Source organism: Meriones unguiculatus, chromosome 1 (genome assembly GCF_030254825.1).
Source record: "Meriones unguiculatus strain TT.TT164.6M chromosome 1, Bangor_MerUng_6.1, whole genome shotgun sequence".
NCBI classification, from domain to species: domain Eukaryota; kingdom Metazoa; phylum Chordata; class Mammalia; order Rodentia; family Muridae; genus Meriones; species Meriones unguiculatus.
This window is the reverse complement of record NC_083349.1, coordinates 16,620,757-16,641,453: the sequence shown is the minus strand read 5'-3', so window position 1 is coordinate 16,641,453 and position 20,697 is coordinate 16,620,757. Positions and strand designations below refer to the sequence as shown.

The following is a 20,697-nucleotide window of genomic DNA, read 5'->3' as shown; positions in this document are numbered from 1 at the left end:
ACACCACAGGCAAAGCACAGATGAATAAAATATATCCCTATCCTTCTGCTCAGCAGAGCAGGCCTCCTGAAGATACAAACCTGCCCCAGGCCCCAGATGGCACTTAACTCAAGCTGACTGGAAGCATGAATTCCCCTAGCTCAGCCTTTCCTGGGGAACCCCTGAGAGGAAGTACAGCAACTCAGGTCCTGGCACAACATGACCACTTATGTGGCTGAAGGGCCCCTGCTTGTCCAGAGGCCAAAATTCAGTCTTCCTAGATTGTAGGACAAAGGTGAGGAGGCTGTGCTCAGGAAACAGTAGTGGGTGACTCCTCCATCCTCCTCTCCCAGCCTCAGAATGGGTATGGTGGGTGCAAAAAGGCAAGGCTGCCTGCTATCATTTCTCCAAAGCTCCCCCCCATACAAGGTTCCCCACTTTCACATGTACATTTTCGAAGTTTCTCCGGGCCAGACACTGGGGTACTGGGGAGTGAGTGAGTGAGTGAGTAAGTGTGTGTGTGTGTGTGTGTGTGTGTGTGTGTTTTATGCGCGCGTGCGCGCGCACCTGGTCGTGGTGGTGGTGGGGACCTGTTGCTCTAGCCATGAACTGACTGCACAAGGAAGCCCAGAAGCTCCCATTCACCAAGACACATGCCTCCAGGATGGTTGGAGAGACCCTGAAAATAGACAGATGGTTGGTGTGTGTATAGGGTCTTGGAGACAGTGTCTGGTGTCACATCTTCCCAGAGAGCTTGAACATCGAGAAGGCTTTGCTGCTGCTACAGAAGGTTGGGAAAACATTCCCAACTCCAAAGGGCAGATCCAGACCCACAGGGCACCGTTAGAGCAGCTAGTCAGTGATGGATCTGCACCAGGCTCCTTCTCCTGAACCTGAAGAAGACCTTGGAGGCAACCAGTGCTCCCATACTGCCCACAGGTTCCTCCTGAGAGCTATCACACCCAACTCAAAAGCCAAACTGCTTTCCATCAAAATCAGGAACAAGAAAAGCCACCACCATCCCTTAGCTCCAACTGAGCAAAGGGAGAAAAATGCAGAAGGAAGGCTTCATAGGACGGAAGTGCCAAACCATTCCAGGTCCAAGTCTCTGCCTGAAGGAGTCAGGGTGAACCAGAAAACCAGGAGGAAGGCCTAAGGCAGGAGACTGAAACCAGCAGCCAGAGCAAAGAGTGGTGCTAGCTTCAGATTTGCATCCTGTCAGGTGACCTTGAGTGAGCAAAACAATGAACACGGTGCCACAAGGACAGGGGCAGCCACAGCCCTCCTTCACCCCGTTAGAGGACTGTAGCCTCTCTCACAGGTCAGGCAGGTGCAGCTCTGAGGCTCTTCAGGGAAGAGCCTCAACGCATAGACTCCATTTAGTCCTCTTCATGCTTAAACAAAAGCACAGAGACAGTTTTCTTTTCTTTCTGTTTTCTTTTTGGTCTTGAAAGTGACAGAGGAGAAAGGAATGTGGCCTCACAGGGCAGAGCCCTGTGTATCTCTTAACCTGAGGCCTGTTTTCAGTTCTGCCCTCCCCCTCCCCCTCACAGTACTGGTGACTTAGCAGCATCTCAGATCAAGGCGGCCTTGCACTTGCAGGCCAGGGCTGGGAGCCCAAGGACCCATGCTTTGAGTGGAATGTGGAGGAGGTGCAACCAGATTCCTGGCTCAAGTGCACAGAGACCCTACACCCAAGGGCTGGAGAAGGAGAACCCCATACGTGCAATTTGGTTTCCTCAAGCCTGCAGGGTGGCTCTAGCTGAATAGCCCAGGCCAGACCGAGGAAGGTGCCCCGTAGGGAGGCCTGGCACCCACACCAGCAGCCTCACAGGCTGGGCAGAAGTCCCTGCTTCTGTTTCAGGATGCCTAAGCCTTGCAGCTGCTAGTACACAAAGCGGCAAACATGTCACCAAGCTCCAGGACACTCCTCAGCACAGAATGCCGAAGCCTGAATCACGGGGACAGATACATTCGCCAAGGGGAGTCAGGTGTCCTGAGCTTGGCCCCTTCCCATGCACACCTGCTTCTCTGGGGACCTGGAGTCATGCCGACCACTGTGCCCAGCATGTTTCTGCACACAGACAGCCAGGGGCACATGGACCCCTTGAACAGAAGTCAGAAGTTCCAGGACAGCAGCTGCACCCTCACTGTCGGTGACCTTGGGAAAAGCAGAAAAGGTAGAGGTTATCAAGGGGTTAATTGTAGGGAACACGACCTAGAGGGTTCAAGCATCAGGTCAGAGCATTTGCACATTTGTATCAGTGTCTCCTTAGCCTTCTTTTGGGCTCTATGGCTTTACAGGGACTCCACCAGCTCTCACCAGGCCAGTGAACCATACCTCCCTTGTTCCCACAACTTCTGGGGTACTCATACCCCAGCCATGTCTGAAGAAGGTAGATCTTAGATGGTGGGAGGCCCTGGACCACAGGATCAGATAAGTCTAGTAGGAGCCCAAACACTGGGACACTTCGAGGGAAGTCTGCTGTTGTAGTAATGAGCTCAGGGAATCCTTGGGTCCCTTGTTCACCAGGACACTGCCTCCACTCCCCAGGTGAGGGACGGCAGACCCCAAAAACAGATGATGGTGGTGGTGATGGTGGTGGTGTGTGTGTGTAGATGGAGGGGGTGGTTGTACCAGTGCAAGGTGTCTGGCTCATGAATACAGTTATTCTTTAGCTCCAAGGCTGGCCACTGCTAGTACCCAGTGAGCACAGATCTCAGTAAGCACCGCGCTAAGCTGAGATGTTTTGGAGAAATGTGTCAACTCAGCAGTCTTAAATGGATACTTAACATGTCTGAAGCACTAAAGAACTTCTCTTCAGAGCTGCAGATAGGCAAGTAGCAAGACTATAAAGCAAATCCGACAGGAAGCAGGTCCACAGCCAACTTCAGAGGGCAGAACCCTGCATGATCTTCATGACAGGCTCCATTTATTTGTATGAGCCCCAAATCTCATTCAGCAAGCTAAATCTATACATGTTGATGGCGACGAGTGCTCAAAGAACACAAAATCTCCACCTTCCCTAGGAAAAGGACTATAGGGAATACCTAACCCAAAAGACGGAGAGTCTGGAAATCAGGGGCCGGAGAGACAGCTCTGCACATAAAAGGCTTGCTGTGCAAATTTGAGCACTGGAGCTTGGATCCCTAGCACCCACATGGGTATGGCAACTACCTGTGATTCCAACGCAGAAGGCATACAGGGGACCCTCAGTTTGTGCATATATATGTGTATGTTTGTGTGCGTGCTTCCATGAACACAGTGAGCAATTGCAGCAGGTCTGCAGTCCATAGAACCAGAGGGACCTTGGTTCTATGGGTCCTCGAAAGAAGGCCCTTGGGAATCAAAGGAGGAACGAAACTAATCAAAATGCATGCTAGCTAGAAAGCCACTTGCAAACAGATTCTGGGCTGAGGCACCTCACCCATCACCCCAGCAGCAAAGTACAGTTGGGCCCATATATATACACCACACAACACTCTCGGTGCCCAGCAAGAGTGTACCCACTTTGGTACCATAGGATGACCACATCTAGGCTGGAACACATGTGAGGATAGATAGCTACCCTGGGTAGGGTATCTCAGGTCTTTGAATGGCCTTGGGTGCCTGGAATGGTCTGGCTAGGCTCTGTGCAGATGTATCAGTTATCCTTACAGTGATGGGGAGTTGCAGGGTGGGGTGGGTGATGGGGGAGAGCACAACTAAAAAGCACACCTCCTGTCCCTTCTAGTAAGTGTTTTAAGATTTGAAAGGGGCTCAAATCTAAGCTGTGCTTTACAAACAAACAAACAAACAAACAAACAAAAAAGAAGGCCTCAGTCCTGGGAGACAATTAAAGCTAAGTCTTTCTAGCCACCATGGCCTGACCTTTGGAAATGTCCTTAAACATCCAGCAGCAGAAACCTTCATTGAGGGAAAAGCACAAAAAGCTTTGAGAGGAGACGACGGCTCCTGGCCTCGAGCCTCTCTTTGTCTTATAACTGTGGCCTTCAGAGAAGCCTTTTCTCTCCCACTCTCAGGGAACTGGCCCCTTACCAGCATTGTGGCCAGCACTGCAGGGCAAGCTAGCAGCTCTGGGTTGCTGACACGCTAGAACACCAGGCCTCCCCAGGAACCCCACCTTCTGCAGGGTATCAGAGCATCCTGCTCCAGCCCAGCCCACCCTGCAGCTTAGGGCACCTCTCTCCCCAGACCCAGCCTTCTCCATTGCTAAGAAACCTAGAGGGCTCATCCTCTGCTCCCCCAAAGAAAGGAGAGAACAACCCAGTAGTAGTTGCCATTTGATGCTGCTCAGCCCTCAGGGGTTGGTGGTCATGGACCCCCTTGTGCTAAAATCACAGGGACAGCATCCTACTAAGATGCTGACTCTGACAGGGTCAGGAGGAACCATGAGGGATGCCAAGTGGCGGAGCCACAGAAATGCTCACAGCAGTACAAAACACAGCTAGATTAAAAAGAAAAAATCCAGTAATGAATGCAAATGAAATAAACATGTACTGTCATGTTTGTGTTACAATTTGACTCAGAGAAACTGTCCTCAAGGCATTTGAAACACAGGAATGTGGAGGTCCTGGACTGTTGTGTTATTACTAGGGCAGCCTTGTTGGCCAGCCCTCCGGGTGGGTGGCATTCGTGCTCTCATATCCCAAAACTATCATGTGCATTGTAATGAAGCAAAAGATCATATGTATAACATGCATTACTAAAAGCAATTCAGCTTTGTATATACAAAATTAGTAATTGTATTATTAGGGTACCACTGAGAGTCAAAGCTTTGCTATTAAAAAAAAAAAAAAAGTAATTCCCAGTGTTAATACCAGAAGCAATAAACAACTCGGGAGCAAGAGCAGCCTGGTTCCAGGCCTAGGCTTTCAGGAACTGAGAGGGCCTCAGGCCTGGCCAGAAAATATACAGTGTACGAGAGTGAGATGGTAGGTATGGCAGGAAGAAGGGATGCTAACAAGATGCCATGGTCACTGAAGGCCTGGAGCTGACAGGACAAGTGACTGAGGTGGGCAATCTGAGCAGCAGAGGAATTCTTGCTGCCCAGAAGAGCATATGCTTTTAGGAAACACTGGCTTAGGGTGGAGCTCACTGTTCAGCCAGGCCTTGCTAGGTAGGCAAAGAGGGAGGAGAACTTGCAGCCCTGAGGATGGCTTACCTCACCAGGATTAGGTGAGCCTCGAGACCACCATCAGTTTGTGTGGAGGCTGGAAATATTCTCTATAGAGAGCAACTTATGTGACAGTCTCAAAGCAGCCCCTTGACTGACCAAGGAGCAGCATGAGAGGTGCATAGGCCCAAAGCAGGTAGGGTCAAGGACCAACATGTAGAGATGGGTGTTGAGACAATGGCCTCTAGTGAGAAAACAGGCAGCATTTGGCCCAAAAGGTTCAGACAGGCAGGGGCATTCATAGGCTCTGGATAGGGCCCATGATGCCCCAGACTTTAATACCCACTTAGCTCCCCCAAACTAGCCTGCCTGCCTACCTGCAGGCTCCCACATGATACCCAGTGGCAATGGAAGGGACAGGCCACTGGGAGCCAGTGGGTGGAAAGACCTGAGCCCCTGTAGAAGGCCTAGAATTATAGGCCTTAGTTTCATTCTGGAACAAAATAATTACAACCTTCCCAGAGGACCTGAATTCCCTGAAAGCAATGCAGAAGTCAGCTGACAACCCGTCGGGGGAGCAGAAGTGCTGGAAGAAAGAGGGCTGGCTTGGTGCGTTCCACTGAAGAATGCTGTTCAAAGGCTGGATGGCGGGACACTGTGGTGGGTGTTAGGGGCGGGGCACAGTGCACTCGGGGTCTGGGGGTATGTTCTTCTCTCCACCCAGCAGGAGTAGTGCACTAAAACCTGCAAACTCCTGATCCATGACTACTTTCTCAGGAGAAATAAATACCAAGAAGCAGGAAGGCGAGAAGGACCATCATGCTCCTTGAACTGGCTGTGTCACTGCCTTCACATACAGGTCAACTACAGTTCCTGAAACAACACTTTCTTCCCTCACAGCACAATCCTCTGGAAGGCCACATCACAACGGCCCTCTGCAGGTGTTAATGCACAATCAGGCTGGTGTGGTGGGAGCTCTGTGGGCCCTGTACCAGTCTATCCTTGAAGCTCAGGCTCCCCTCCATGAGAGGCTGGGCACAGACAGTGTGTGCAGACACCCTAAGGAACATGTGCTGGCAAAGCTGATGGAAGGGGATGACCAAGAGACGGACAGCACCCCATAGACTTAAGACCCTAACCCCTGGAACCGGGTCACGTCAGCTTCTATCACGTACTTTCACAACTTTCACAGATAAAACCCAAGTAGGTATTTCTGAGACGGTTACACTGAACTATGCAGGTGGGCACCCAAAGCCGTTACGGGTCCTTTCTCAGAAAGGCAGCTTACGATACCGCACTGAGGAAGAGGAAACTCCAAGATTATGGAGGCAGACCAGAGGGACGTTGCCACAGCCAGGAGCACCTGAAGCCACCAGGAGCTGGAAGGCTGGCTAACCTCTTCAGCTTTCAGAGGGAGCTCGGCTGGCCTTAACTCTTGATTTCAGACCTCTGACTCTAAAGGACATTGGTGGTGTTTGTAGGCCCTACTCTGTGGCAGCTTGTTACCATGGCCATGGGACAAACAGCCTCTAGCCAGGGTGACTGCTCAACAAAGGGGAACATCCAGGACATGGGTCTGCTACATATTCTCTGGAAAAGCTTTCAACTCTGCAGCCTGGCCACTCAAAGTTGGGGCCTAAATGTTCCCATGTCTAGAGCCTGGGATGTCTCTACTGTCCTAGGGGCTGGGTCGTGGGATGGCATCTCATCATCTTTGTAGGAAGTGCCATAACTTCTAGTCCACTTAGCAGCCAAACTGTGTGGGTTACCTGGCAACCCTGTGTCTCTGTCCACATACTGCCCCGGGGCACTCAGGAAAACAGAAAAGAGGTACCATCAACTGTTGTAGCTCCCAGGGTACCAAGGCAGGTATGCTGTGCACCTCTTGGCCAATCCCCAGGCAGAACCTGCCAGCCATCAACCCAGTACCTCTCGTCACTAGAATGCTATGGTGCAGGTGGGCAAGGCTCCATCCCATTTTGTCAGCTCCGAGGCCTCCTCCCTGATCCTATATAACTTCCTCTCCTCGAGGATAGTCAACTTATTCTCTCTCCTTCTCCCTGAGGCCCTGGTGCCACTCTCCTATCACTGCCACCGCATCCCTCCCCACTGAGGCTCCAAATGGAGCCTTGCCAGACACAGCAAGGTCCTCTCCCACTGTGTCACCCCCAATGTCATACTGAGTCAGAGAGAGCTCCGCACCTCTAGCCTGTGGTACCAGGCCTCTGAGCTTTCCACTAGAGCCATTATCAGTCAGGCCTCGGGCACTTTCCCACCTGCATTAGCCCACCAGGACCACCCTGAGGTCTGTATTGTGAGACAGGGAGAGGTGGCACCCTCTTGTCTGAGGTGACAACACCACATTACCCAAGCCTCCCCAGCTTGTTTCAGCATAAATGACCACACATGCTTGCTTCTCTGAGTCCCGGTACTTCGGGGACTTCTGTTTCTAGGGTCAGGACAGAGTCCGCACCACCCGGAGCAGGGTCTGTCCTGGAACTGCCTCCCACAGTCCGCTACACCCCATTCCGATCTCAGCTCAAGTCACCTTCTCCAGGAAGCCTTCCCAGATAACAGGATCTACTTCAAATCCCTTGTCCCCTCCTTCCTGGAGCATGCTTGTACAATTATGACAAGTTAATTTGGGAACTGTGACTCAGATGTCTCCAGGATTCTACCCACCCTGCTAGCCCATATCCAGTTGGGGATTTGAAGGGTGGGTGGCAGGTTCACTGGCCAGGGGAGGAAGGCAACACAAGGGGTGGGAAAGAAAGCATCACAGCCTCAAGAACACGAACTCAAACCAACCCTTTCCAGTCTTTGCTGGCCTGGGAGTAGGTAGAGTCAAGCCCTCTGCTTGGGGAACACCTACTCCTATGTAGGACAAAGTTGGATGGTCAGCTCCTGCAGGGCTCCAGGCAGTAGCATGGGCAGGAGCAGAAGAGACCTGACCTGTCCAACGAGGGGGACAGGCTCTGCTTGTACACAGAAATCTCTAAAAGCTTCTCGACCCCAGCCACCAAACTCTCTCCAGGGCCCCTGGGTAAACAACCCTGGTGCCTAGCTGGAGAAGGTACGGTGGTCGCCTCCAAAGGCAGCTGCCTACAGGTTCACTCCCGAGCCCAGTGGTGCTGTGCCCACCACACCCATCCTGTGACAGAGAAGGAAACCGGGTTTCTTATGCACGCAGGAGCGGGGGCAGCCTAGCCTACATTTCTGGATCAGGACTGGCTTGGAGGAGTCACTGAGAGTGACACATAAGTAACACCGAGTCCCCAAGAAAGTCCTTGATGAAGGGTCGGGGCATCCCCCTCACCCCTGTCCAGGGTTGTCAGCACCAACCCCCCTCAGCCACACATCCAGGTGAGTAAAGGGTCTCTAAGGGATGGGACACTGGGCTCTGTGCCATTGGGAGGGAGTAGATACAGCTGTGCTTCCTGTGATGGCTCCCAGCGTGTGAGAGTGGCACCCCGCCCCCCCAAACCTTGAAGAATTGTTGTCTCTGTCACAGCTGTCTTCAGATAGTTCCAGGGTCACATATGGTCTGCCAGTGAGCTGGACCCGGAAGATGACCTTCTCCATCAGGCCTCTCCATCCCTGGGTAGCTTCCTGTTCTCAAATGTACAGGCCAGCCAATATGCCCTTCACTGGATCTCCACCGGCATTTCAACAGCTTCTGCTTAGAGAGGGCCAGGTTGCCAGGTCCCCCTCCTGGGCAAGCTGGAAGGGCTTAGGGCTGCAAGCACTAGGGACTCTGCAAAGTATATCTGTCTACCGGGGGACCCCAATTCACACAGCAGGAGGCCCTAGCTGCAAAGGATCCCTGATGAGCACTTGACCTGCCTGGCAGGAATCTCCTCTACATGTTTATAAAGTCCTTACAAAAGCAAAACACCAGACAGAGTACTTTGCCACTGTAGGGACACAGTGCTCCACACTCCCAGAAGGCAAAGGGCTGTTGGGTGCACGCTGGTCCAGGCACAGCCCAGGACCAGGGGCCAGGCAAACCAGTTTGGTGAGATTTTTCCCTCTGCTTCCGGATAAACAGGGCCAGCCTAGAACCTACAAGACTACATTCTCCAAAGAGCAGCTAAGGCCTGACTGGGCTTCTGGAGCCCCTGAGTCCCTTTGGGTAGATGTCTTCAGGCACCATCTCAGTCTACACAGCTATTATGATGGGAATTAAAAGTCTGGTTGTGAGGACTAGGCTGGACTCCTTCCCCAGGAGCTGGGTTTGGGCAACAAAATCAGGGCACATGTGAGGGTCTCTCAGCCATCATCCAAACTGCCTTCAGCCAGTGCCAGGACCAGCTGCTGAAATGATGGCAGGGAAGAGGGTGAGGCAAAGCCAAGCCAGGTGGAGAGTGTTACAGGTCTGTGCTGTGGCTGCAGCTGAAGTTCTATGAGGGCTGGGATGCAGCAGGGGGAAGGGGGAGGACTTAGGGTGAGTCACCTGACCTTTCTCTGAGATTCGCTTGTCGAAGGCCCTGCCTTAAGATATGCAGAGGCTGCTACCACAGCCCCCAGGCCTGTTTGTACCTGCCTCATCCTACACAAAGGTCCCCAAACTGAGAAGAAATAGGCTTGGCTGCCTAGGAAGGTTTATGCATAACCAGGAACCACTGGAGAGAGTAGAGGCCAGAGCAGCCTGACAGCTGGCCTCAGAGCCTTCCTCCCAGTACTGCTTCCTCTCCTGGGACCTCCAGTGCAACAGGCAGAGCAGTAAACAGGCTTGAGAGGTATCCCAGACTCCTCTTCCTGAACAGATGTCAGGTCAGTTGGCCCGAAAAACTAATGAAAGGCTATCGCCAAGAGACCATGACTCAAAAATGGTGGCGTAAGCAAGTGGCCTGGGCACACAAGTCACTGAAGGAAGTGAGACCAAGTCAGGGGTCTAGCTGGAGGCAGATGGATTGTTCTTATCTTCTGAGTATGACCACCTGACTGATCACTGTGCTATGAGATCAGCATTAAGCTAAGGATTAAGAAAAAAAAAAAAAAGAGGGTGCCTGGACCCAAGAAGAGCTCTAGGAAGTAGCTATCAGACATGAGTATGCCCAGTGAGAAGTACAGGCAGGTTGTATCCCTCATAATGTTCCCAGGCACCTGACATGGTGACCATAGGACCACCAGAGATTCCCCCGACTCCATGATACCCCACTAGCCTGAATGATGACACGTCCTCATCACGCATGCTGCAATGCCCAGACCCTACACAGTCCACCTAAGTATTAGCTAATAAACTACAGAGTTCTCCTATGAGAGCTTAAGACACTGTACAGAGCGCCCACCACCCGGAACTGGTGGCTCCTGGCCACATTGAGAAGTATTCAGAACCATCACACCTACAAAGGAGGGAGAGGGCATGCTGAGGGGACAGCCAGCTTGAGGAGCTGAGGCCAGCTCCACAGGAGGGTGAGACACCTTGCCTTGCCTTCCTCCTCCCTACCAGTAAGATGTCTGACCAGAACAGCATATACCCATATAAGCAGGATGTGTAAGGCCACTAGTGTTTGTGAAGGGAGGAACAGAAGTTCCCTCAGAGTGACAGAAGATGAAAGCCTGCCCTTTATCCTTCTGCTCTCCCTCTACCCCAGCCAGAGTCAGGCAAACTGCATCCCTTTCTCAAAAACCCTAGCACAAACAAACATCTGATAATCCGACTCTCTAAAGCATCTCTCTAAAGCATCTCTCTTGGGCTGTGTGAGCTCTGGGGACAAACATCAGTGAGGGCAGTGGTGTTTAGGAAAGCCCCTTCTGAGCAAAAAGCCTGGTGTCTGGCTCCCTGGTGTCTGGATGCTGACACGAGCTCTTGATGGCTGCTTCAGGAACAGCAGGCACCCAGTGAACATAACACTCACCTGGAACCAAAGTTACATTTCAAACTGGGTCAAGAGCTCCCTTATTTCTGGGGCCACATGTTGTGTGGCATTTGCAGCCTCAGTTATAGCTTTCCGATACATCCCCTTCTTCTTACGGTTAAATCTCAGTTTGAAAAATTCAGAGAAAGGGGACAGTTTTGAAATAGACAAGAATGATGTAGTTGGAGACCCAAACCATGAGACTTTTGCTTCTTGCCAAGAGGGCTCTCCATCCTCCTTCTGGCCAAGGCTGATGTCAAGGACACGCGCTGGCCACCAAGGAAAACCATGAATCTTACCCCACACAACGTCCCCTACAGCCACCGTCCTTCCATCTTCAGTCACACACTGTGAGACGCTCTGCGTGTGCAGCCTGACCGTGAGGGGAGGGACTGTCTGGCGAGTGTCAGCAGACGGTACAGAGGCACTGTCGCCAGATGACAGGTCTCCCGTGTCTGGAGATGTCACTTCTGAACCAGACGATTTCAATTCATCCAGGCTGTCGGTGCTGCACACAGATTCACTGGTACAGTCTGCTTTCCTGCCAGGGCAGTCGACAAAAGCCAAACCATGTTTACCTTGGGGAAACCTCTTGAGGTCGTCGTCCTCACCGGAACTTCCGGAAGACAAGTCCTCCAGCCCATGGGTAGAGCCATCAGTAAAGAGAGCTGGAGAGCTGGCCAGGGGGCCTCGTGGGCATCCATTCAGCTCCTCTACGAGCTCAGCTCTGTACAGAGGCTCATGCTCCCCATCCCCCAGCCGGTGGGGCTTCAGGCGGATTTTGGGAGGGGGCAGGTCTGAGATAGGAGGCACTGGACGAGTCAGCTTCAGCTTGGGAATGGAGGCTGAAGGCCCACTGGGTGGTCGGTCTCCACCACCCCTGGGCTCCACATCCCTCACTACCTCTGAGTCCTGGCTGCCATTCTGTAGAGACTGTTGGGGGCAGAAGGGCTCCACGGAGCCATGCACTCTGGATGGAATCTTGACCACCTCACCCTTGCCCTGTGGCGTGCTGTAGGAGATCTTGATGACTGGGCTGCGTGGAACATGCTCTCCAGGGACCTTGTCCTCTTCCCGCTTCTCCCTTTTGCTCCTCCTTGGGGTGGCCGCAGCTATGGAGTTGCTGTCCTCTGGTTCCTCTGGCTTGCGGTGCTCACTGTCAGGGCCACTGCCTTGCCTCCGGCGGGGTTTGGGGGTGTTCAGGGGACCAGGCCTGGCCTCCTGAGGACTCACAGTACTCTTGCATTTCTCACACAGTACTTGGCGAGGTCTCAAGCGGATTGTGCTAAGAATGAGTCTGCCAGGATCCCGGTTTCGGGACAGTCGCCGACGGGTCCGCTTGATGGTCCTGGGTGGGGGCTGCGGCACCCACTGCTGGTAGGTGTTCCTCAGCCATAGCGGGTGGGGGAAGGGAGCACCCTCAAAGTAAGGTGGAAAGGGAGGCAGCTTCCCAGCAGGCAGAGGTGGTATAAGAGGTGGAGGCAGCTCAGGTCCATCTGTCTTGGGAGGCTGATCCTTCTCAGGGTCTTTGTGGTGAGGAGGCAGAGGTCCTGCTTCCAGCTGCATCACTTCTCCGGTTCCCTCCTCAGGAACCTGGCCATGACAGCTGATAACAGAGGGGTTGTCAGCCACAGGCAGCAGAGTGGACGGAGACAGGCCGAAGAGGCCAGACCTGGTAGAAGGGAACAAAAGTCAGAGTGAGGATGGTAAGGATTCTAGCTATGCTCAGCACCTGTTATCTAACCAGCTCTGAGCCTGGGAGGCCATCCGGAGATAGGTCCAGAGCGGTAGATTGACATCAAACAGGTACCGAGGTTCCACATATCCTGTGACATATGGCTTGAGGGATTCTTCTTGGTCATAGAGTATTAAATGGTCATGTGTGTATAGCTGCCAAGGTGGGCTTGAGGCTGGAAAGCTTCTAGAAGACTGATTAGAGCACCTGCATCCTGAGACAGGCTGTGGCCTGAGAGGGAGTCCAACTACCCACAGCCTGTAGGCACAGGTCTCTGTTCATGTGTCTTAATTTCCCTTCCATTTCCTTTACGAGTCAGCTTGCTGGGACCCCAAGCAAGCCTCCTGGCCTTGAGTAATGTCTTATGGAGCACTTTGGTCCCAGATGCCTAATCTGTGTCCCTGTGCAGGACGGGAGCCACGTGTGACCAGATGCAGAGTCAGCCACAGCTGTTGCTGTCCCTGAGGTCAGCGGCACCAAAGCAAAGCCCTGGGGGCTCTGTAACCTCCCAAACTCTCACAATTAGCCTCTACTTCCAAGGCCCCTAAAAGAGAGTTAGCAGCCATCCACATCCCTGGACCCCACCCCCCAAAAACACCACGGCGCCCAAATTCACAGTGTTGGAAGAAAGAGGAAGTTGGAATACAGGACTCAGGAAGCACTAGCATTCTGTGAGAGTAACAGGCATCCAGGTCCCGGGGAAGGAAGCAGAGGGCAAGGTCATCCCAGGAACTGGGGAACATGGTACCCTGGAAAGAATGGCAAGTGGCTGGTTTGGGAGGCAGGACACACAAGGCTAGAGAGTTGCCTACCTCCCTGCAGGCTTCCAGCAGGGAAGTGAAGATTCCCTTAGCCTCTCCTCTTCTCTGTCCATCCTTCCAGCCTCCTCCTGCTAACCACCTGACAGGGGCTGTATAGCAGAGGGTACTCCGGGGGATCTGCTTGCTTCATCCCCAGAGGCCTAGGGCAGACTTCATGCTGAAGATAAGACACTCAGTGCTTGTCGGCAAATCCAGGTCCTGACCTGGGCCAGGGCCCTCAAGAACCATCACAGGCTCGAGCTGCTCCTTTCCCAGATTCTCCTCAGAAATGGCTCCGTGCTGGCAGCATGCTGGCCACTCTTCCTTCCTGGAGCTGCTGCCCTGCCCCTGCTTTGGCCACACCCAAGGCCTGCCTAGTGGGTAAACAGCAGAACAGCTCACCCCAGGTCAAGGCAGGGTAGCTAATGACTTTACCCTAAGGAGCAATGAAAGCAGCCGAGGCCAACTGCTAGACTTTGGGAAGCCATGGAACACAAGGCTTTGGTGCTTACAGCCTCTAGGCGGCAGAGGCTGTGGCTGTAGCTCTCTGACTTAAGCTCCCTCAACCCTTTAGCAGTTCCACAGAATGACCAGCAGTGACACTCCCTTGCAAAAATAACTTATTTGCCTGAGGTAATTGTTATCTTGGAGGTTTACTGCTAACCTAGGCCTAGAAGCTTCTAGCTTCCAAACAATCTAATCTAGGCCTAGAATGCTTTCAGTGTCTGAGACTTAGAATAAATTCACTCCCCCCTTACCATCCCCTCCTTTTTTTTTTTAGTTCTTTCTGAACTCTGGCTGGCTGGTTCAGCTCAGCTTTCTGTCTCAAAACTCTCCAAGCTGACTAATTCAAATTGATTTCTCTCAGTTGCTCACTGAATTGCTCTGCTTGGCCTCAAACTAACTCTAGCAATCTGTTCTAATCTTCTGGCTCCTTCTCACTCTCTGGATCATTCTATCTTCCCCTGTGCCTAGCTTGTTCTCTCTTCACCCCCTGTAAAACTCTCCCGGTAAAGACTGCCACAGAACTCCACGAACTGAAGTGTCACAAACTCTACTGCACTGTCTCTCAACAGACCTTCAACCAAACTGACCGAACAGAACAAACTAGAATTCAGAGATCTACCTGCCTCTGTCTCCTGAGTGCTGGGATTAAAGGTGTGTACCACGCCTGGACTTCAGCTTTACCTGAAACTTGCTCTATATCGGGCCAGCTGATCTAGAACTCAGATCTGCTTACTTCTGTCTCCTGGGATTAAAGGCATGTCTGTATTCCAGCCAGATAACACAGACCTCAAGGTCTTTGGATGTGACCTCTTGCTTGAGAGCAGCCACGTTCCGAATTAAAATTCCTCTACACTCCCTCTTCACAGATAAGACAATGAGGTGAAGGGAATTGCAAACATGCCCCAGCTGGGCAGTCCTGTGATGTTGGAATCCATTGCCTCCAAGTATAGAGATGGCCTTGGTACAAGTGGACAAACTGTGACCTGGCCTGGGGTCCAAGGGGAGTGTGGCTCCCAAGGCTTGGCACCCCCAATAAGACCAGGCTGTGCTCCAGGCTGGCCAATCTCAAGAACAGAGGCCCACAGGAAATGCCACAGGCCTTGGAAGTGAGAAGAGCATGTTAGGGTTCCCAATGGAGTGAGAGGGCCTGCTGCTTTGGGGGTGGCTAACTTTAGATAGAGGGCAGCTATGTAGGAGAGGTATGCCTGGAGATTGGGAAATGATTCACCAGGGTAGGAGCCAGCATCTCCCAGACAGCATAGCACTGAACCTGTGATTTCAGGAAAAGATGGGAAAACTAAGCAGGACTGAGGAGCCAATGAGGCTGTAAGAGCAAGAGGAGTACTGACTCAAAGGAGACAGTGGATAGGGCTCCTGGGGACACTGAGGCTCTCTGGTATTCTGATGAGGACATAGTCCTGGGGGCGTATGGCCGGGCCCAAAGTCCTGAGCAAGACACCAGTGGCTAACTCATGTCCTGGGGACTCACCTGCATGGGTTATGTCTCAGCTACTCACCCAGAGTAGCCTGGCTAAGGCCAGCCCACGGACAGGAAGAATACAGCTCTGGCTGCCTGCCAGAGCTCTGGGCTGCCCTGCTTGCAGCTGCCTCCCATCCGGCAGGCAGACCCAGGACTCACGGTGCCGCTGGCGCCCAAGTGGCACCCTCCCACCCCTACTACATCTGCCTGGGACCTTCCTCCCCCAGCCTGTGGTGGCAGAGGCCATCCTGCCACTCACTGCCTGAGGGTTCAGTCAACAGGCTCCTGGATCAGAAGCATGCGGATGTGCAAAGCTGGGCGGGAGTCTGTGCGGAAACTTCTCTACATAGCTTTGTTGCCAGGAGCCTGCAGCCCCAGGAAGGCCCAAGTCCAAACACCCAAGGCCCCACCTTGGGCTGTTCACCAAGGCTTGCTTGCTTGCTTGCTTGCTTTAGAAAGGCCCTGCAGTCCTTCTGCAGCCCAGCAAATAGCCTGCAAGCAGTAAGGCTAGAGCTGGATGGGGCCAGGAACAGGAAGGTCTTGCAGAAACAGTGGACTGCTTGGGACTGCTAAATGCACAGAGGCCTCCAGGGGCCACCTCTGCTCTGGGAATCAAGGTGAGTAGGTTTTCAGGACAAGTCACAGCCTGGACCTCAGAGCAGTTCCTTCTCCAGAGCGTACAGTTGGACCTGCCTTACATCCTTGTACACAGACCCCAGATTTTCGAAGGGAAAATGAGTGTGGACCCTGCACCCTGCATTTATTAGCAACAAGAATATATTAGCACCAAACTATCCCTAAGTCCTAGGGCTCCCCCGGAAGTTCAGACCAGGCCCACCTCACCCCCATGTCTTCCTTGCCCACTCAGTCAACATCTCTATAGTAAAATCTCTTAGGCCAGTATGTCAGCCAGGACCCTAAGTCCACCAACTGTGATGCACAAGGTACCTGGGACTCTCCAGGTCCTTGAGGACAGAGAGGATGTCTGAACGCCATTGTTGCCTGTGTCTACCACGTAATCTCAGGAGTACCCTCAGTGGCTGATCCATCACTCTGGACAGCATATTCCAGAACGGAACTTGGTGCTCTTTAGCCTGGTGACAGGCAGTGACTGTGGTTTTGGTCACAGAGGATGTCATGCCGAGCACCCCAGCGGATGCCTACCTGTTGTTTGGCTGTCTTAGCTGTCTGCAGGCTAACTTCAGCCGGGGTTACCTCACCTGAAGTGATCAACATGAGCTATATCTCTACACCACCTGCAGAACAGTGGCAATCCCCACCCCTTCATACCCCACTTGGGTCAGCACACTTTGAAGGGATCCTCCAATTTGTAAGTAGGGGTCCTAGAGGCAGCTTGTTAGCAGCTCGGCCTACTCCCTGGCCTGGGGTAGCTGCTCAGTGAACATACAGGAATGTGTAGGTACCCAGAGCTGCAGCAGAGACCTTGCTTCAGGCTGCTCTACAGTCAGGCAGCAGATTCAGGATGGAAGTGGGAGGAGGGATTTGGCACTGTACCAGGTGACTTGCAGGCAAGACCCCCTCAGAGCTCCCCAGCCATCTGCAGACAGGGAAGGGAAAAGAGAGAACATCTTTCAATCTAACTCCATGGTGAGCACTCCATGATTAGCGGCTGGGTCCAGCCTCCGACCTTTCCACCACCCAAGCGGCCTACATGAATGAGGCCATCCAGGTGACACCTTCAATCTAGCAGAGGGGACACACAGTGATCAGGAACTATAAAGGACAACCGGGCCACCAGGTCTGTATCCAAACTATGGGAGCTCTGATGCCCCACCAGCACCCCAGGAAATAGAACTTAGGGGCTCTTTCCTGGCTCGCATCCCCAAGGACTGGGCCTCCATAGGGACAAGGACAGGTAGTGGAGCCTGAGGAGAAACTGGTACTGGGAGGACATGGCAGCAAGTGAACCCCGTAGGCTGAAAGCCAATAACACCCAGACAGCTCCTAAGCCTCACTAAGTCCTGCCTGACAAGCAGGGCTGTAAACATTAGCTTTGCAACTCATAATACTAAGGATAGAACACAGAAACAGAAACCAGCGGTGGCCTGAAGGAAAGACTGGGTGGGGGAGAAGGAGAAACAGTTTCAAGGCCAAGTCTTGGAGGGCTGGAGGGGCAGGGAAGGGCAGCTTTATCTTCAAATTCTCTGCAAGGGCACAGAAGCAACCAAAGCCACGCAGAGAAGAGCGGTGACCACTGAGGCTGAGCTCCTGGCTCCAAGGCGCTGTGGTTATGGTAGACTGTGGGGCACAGACACGCGTCCCATAGCTGCCAGTTTCCATGCTCAGGATCCCAGCAACTAGCTTGTTTTCATGAAGGGTGGTACGGATCTGCAAGCCAGGTTAGCCGTGGGCCTCGGGGCAGGGATCTCACTATCTCTGTAGACACACTCCACCACAAGCTAGGACTACCTCAACCTATCTTATCCTGAGCCCTGGAGACCAAGAGCTGGGGAAATGCAGGTCCTCTGCTGCAGACACTCGGAAAGAGGCCAGAGCAGGCTGCACAGGTAGTGCAGGGGTGCAGCCCTGCAAGCTCAGGACCGAGCCAGACCTGCCTAGGAAAGACAGGGCGGCCGTCGGCAGGGTGGGGGAGGGCTTGCATTGGAAGCTTTCAGGTGGCTATTCTGCAGCCCCCGAATGTCACCCCATCACACAGGCACTCCCTGTACTAACCAACAAGAGAGGGGCACCAGTCACACGGGAGGCCATATGTTAGGTCACATGACTTGTGCATAAATGGCTTCTGGCACATCTAATGAAGACATAATGTCAGCAGGGTAACTGTCAAAGGAGGAAAGGCTCTGCTCTGTGCTGGGAACGCAGGAAAATCCGGGCTTTGGGAAGGGAAAAAAGTTGGGTCTTTGAAAGCAGGGTCTTTCCCTGTTCCCAATTCCAGAATAAAGCCTGGCTGGAGCAGAAGAGTCACAGCCTGATTAATGCCTAATCATTTATCCGGCAGTGACAGCGCACTGCCATGTGACTCTGGGTTCAGGTAGCTGCTCCGCGCCGCAGGAGCCCCTGCAAAGGGTGCACAGGTGGTCGAAGGAGTCTAGCCCAATGTCCCCCTCCAGCTGAGGCGCTGGCCCTTGTAACTTCTATCTTCCACTCCCCCGCAAAGCACCTCGCCCACAGCAGTGTTTCTACACACCGCAGTCGCCGCAGCTGGCCCCCACCAGCCACTCCTACGAGCCTGGGGACCCACAACGAAAACAGGGCTTTCCCCTCTTGTGACAGGTGAGGCCAAGGCGTAAAAACGTGCCCCTTAAACGAATCACAATTCTGCAAAACAGTCGAATCCAACAGTGCGTCTGAACAAAGAAAAGTGCGTTAATTATGGCAGATGTGCGGAGTTTCAGGCAAGGCTTCCCGTATGTCCCGGCCGGCACCCGCAGCCCCTCTGCGGGGCCGCACGCTCTCCTGCCCAGAAAGTCACCGCGACTTTGGGAGAGAGCCACTTTCGCACCCAGACCGGCGGCCAGCTGGCGCGCCTCGAAACCCCGGCACGGCGAAAACTGAAAGCGGGCGCCGGGCTTGGCCGCTCTTCCCGGAGCCCGCATCAGAACCTTGAATCGGCGGGGGAGTGTCCCGGGGGATTCCAAGGAGTCCCGGGCCCGCGACCCTGCCCCGCTCACTTTTTCGTGCAGTCCAGCAGGATCCCGGCGAAGCTGCGCTCGCCACAGCTCACGGAGACCACCAGCGCGCCGTTGACGACCTGTTCCACCCGCACCGGCAACCGGCAGCCGGCCCGCGGCTCCATGCTCCCGCCGCCTCCGGAGGCCGCCCCCGCCCGCCACCGCCGCCGCCGCCGCCGCCGCCGCCGGGTCAGCCCCGCGTGACGCCGCCTGACGTCACAAAGCTCTCTCTGCCGGCCGCCACCGCGGAGCTGGGCTGGGGCGCGCGACCGCGGGCTGCGCTCCCGGGAGCCGGAGGGCGTGGGGCGGTCCGCCCGCAGTGTGCGCCCCACGGCCGGCTCTCAGACCTGGGCTGGAAACGCATTGCGGGGCCCCACCCGGCGGAGAGAAGGGTTCATTAATCTTGCCGCCACGCTGGCTAGGAATGCCCCCCTAGGAGGCCTTGCCAGGAACCGAGGGGTAGCGGGGACGCTCCCCGGGCCCGAGCCCTTCCCCCACTCTGCTGCTCTGGGTCCCACCCCGAGCCCCACCTCCTTCCTGATCCTGTCCCGGGGCCACTCCCTGAACCCGGCTCAGCCTGGGGCCCTTCCCCCATCCACTGGGGGGGGGGTCCTCTGTCTACGGGTCTGTGCTAGTGTATCCCGGCAGCGTCTCCTACGTACGACTCCTACGTGGACTCCTATGTCCACTCGGTACTTGGGAAAGTCTGTGGGCGCGTGTATTTAAAGAGAGTCAGGCCTGGCGGAGGAGACACGAGGGGCCAGGGACACCAGTGGGGCCCTTGCAAGAGGCCTAGTGTTGCCTACATTACACGGGCGACCTGGCTCTGGGTTACCCAGGTGTGCTCAGCGCCTCTTTGGCGACTATAGGGCTCGCGCCAGTTTGAGGACCTCGCAGGGCGCAGGGGTCGGGGCAACCCCTAGCGTTGGGAAGATAATTTCATCAGGACCCGTCAGTCTCTTGCGTCTCCTAGTTTTAGGCGCTGCAGCGTGCCTCACCTAGTGTACGGTACAAAAGAGCCACCTCCTGAGAGCAAGAGCCAGGCTTCCGGGCGCGCGCAACCAGGCCGGCGGGGGCAGCCTGGCCATGAGTGGGAGGTGGCGGCGCCCGGCGGACGCCTGACCGCCAGCCACCCCAGACCTCCTCCGGCTTCCGCAAGCACTTGCACTCTGGAGATCCGGATTCAGAACCGGTAACTGACTGCCCCGAAGAGTCGGTCGTGTAGCAATGACCAACGGGCGTCTGCGAACCGAGCCCCTAAGCCTGACTTGCATCGCCTTGACGCAGCACTGGTGGCACCTAAAGGGCAAAGAGGCCCTGACCACTGCTCTACTGGGCCCCTGTCCCTCTCAGCTTGGGAGTGGAGTTCTTGGCCCGCTGGGACCTGCTTCGGAGCTGCTACCACTGACGCCGCTAAAGACAGTCGAGGCCGCCCCGGCGCCGCTCTACCTCGCCTTCAGGCGACGCTAGAGCAGATGAGAAAGTCTGGGCGGAGTCCGGCTGAGGGGCAGTTCCCCTCCCCCAAGCGTCTGTTTTCCCCACGCCTTCTCTCCGGAGCGAGCGGG

At 54.3% G+C, this 20,697-nt stretch overlaps 1 protein-coding gene across 2 annotated transcripts; it reads right to left on the bottom strand.

The window, feature by feature from the left end:
* Positions 1-1,300: 1,300 nt before the first annotated feature.
* On the bottom strand, positions 1,301-19,699 carry Pwwp2b (PWWP domain containing 2B). Of its 2 annotated transcripts, none has more exons than XM_021637829.2 (3): positions 19,133-19,699; positions 10,958-12,629; positions 1,301-2,140 (listed from the first exon to the last, which is right to left on the bottom strand). In XM_021637829.2, the coding sequence occupies exons 1-2, from the start codon at positions 19,255-19,257 to the stop codon at positions 10,970-10,972; spliced, it is 1,785 nt and encodes a 594-aa protein (XP_021493504.1). In that variant the 5' UTR covers positions 19,258-19,699; the 3' UTR covers positions 1,301-2,140; positions 10,958-10,969. The 2 variants fall into 2 exon arrangements, with proteins under 2 accessions (XP_021493504.1, XP_021493506.1); XM_021637831.2 differs by having other exon boundaries at positions 1,311-2,140; positions 11,257-12,629; positions 19,133-19,696.
* Between the last annotated feature and the right edge of the window lie 998 nt (positions 19,700-20,697).

Coding starts and splice junctions, on each gene's coding strand:
- Pwwp2b (XM_021637829.2), bottom strand. CDS start 19,257: ATGGAGCCGCGGGCCGGCTGCCGGTTGCCGGTGCGGGTGGAACAGGTC. Junction 12,630..19,132: donor CTGCTGGACTGCACGAAAAA/GTGAGCGGGGCA, acceptor CCCTTCTACCAG/GTCTGGCCTCTTCGGCCTGT.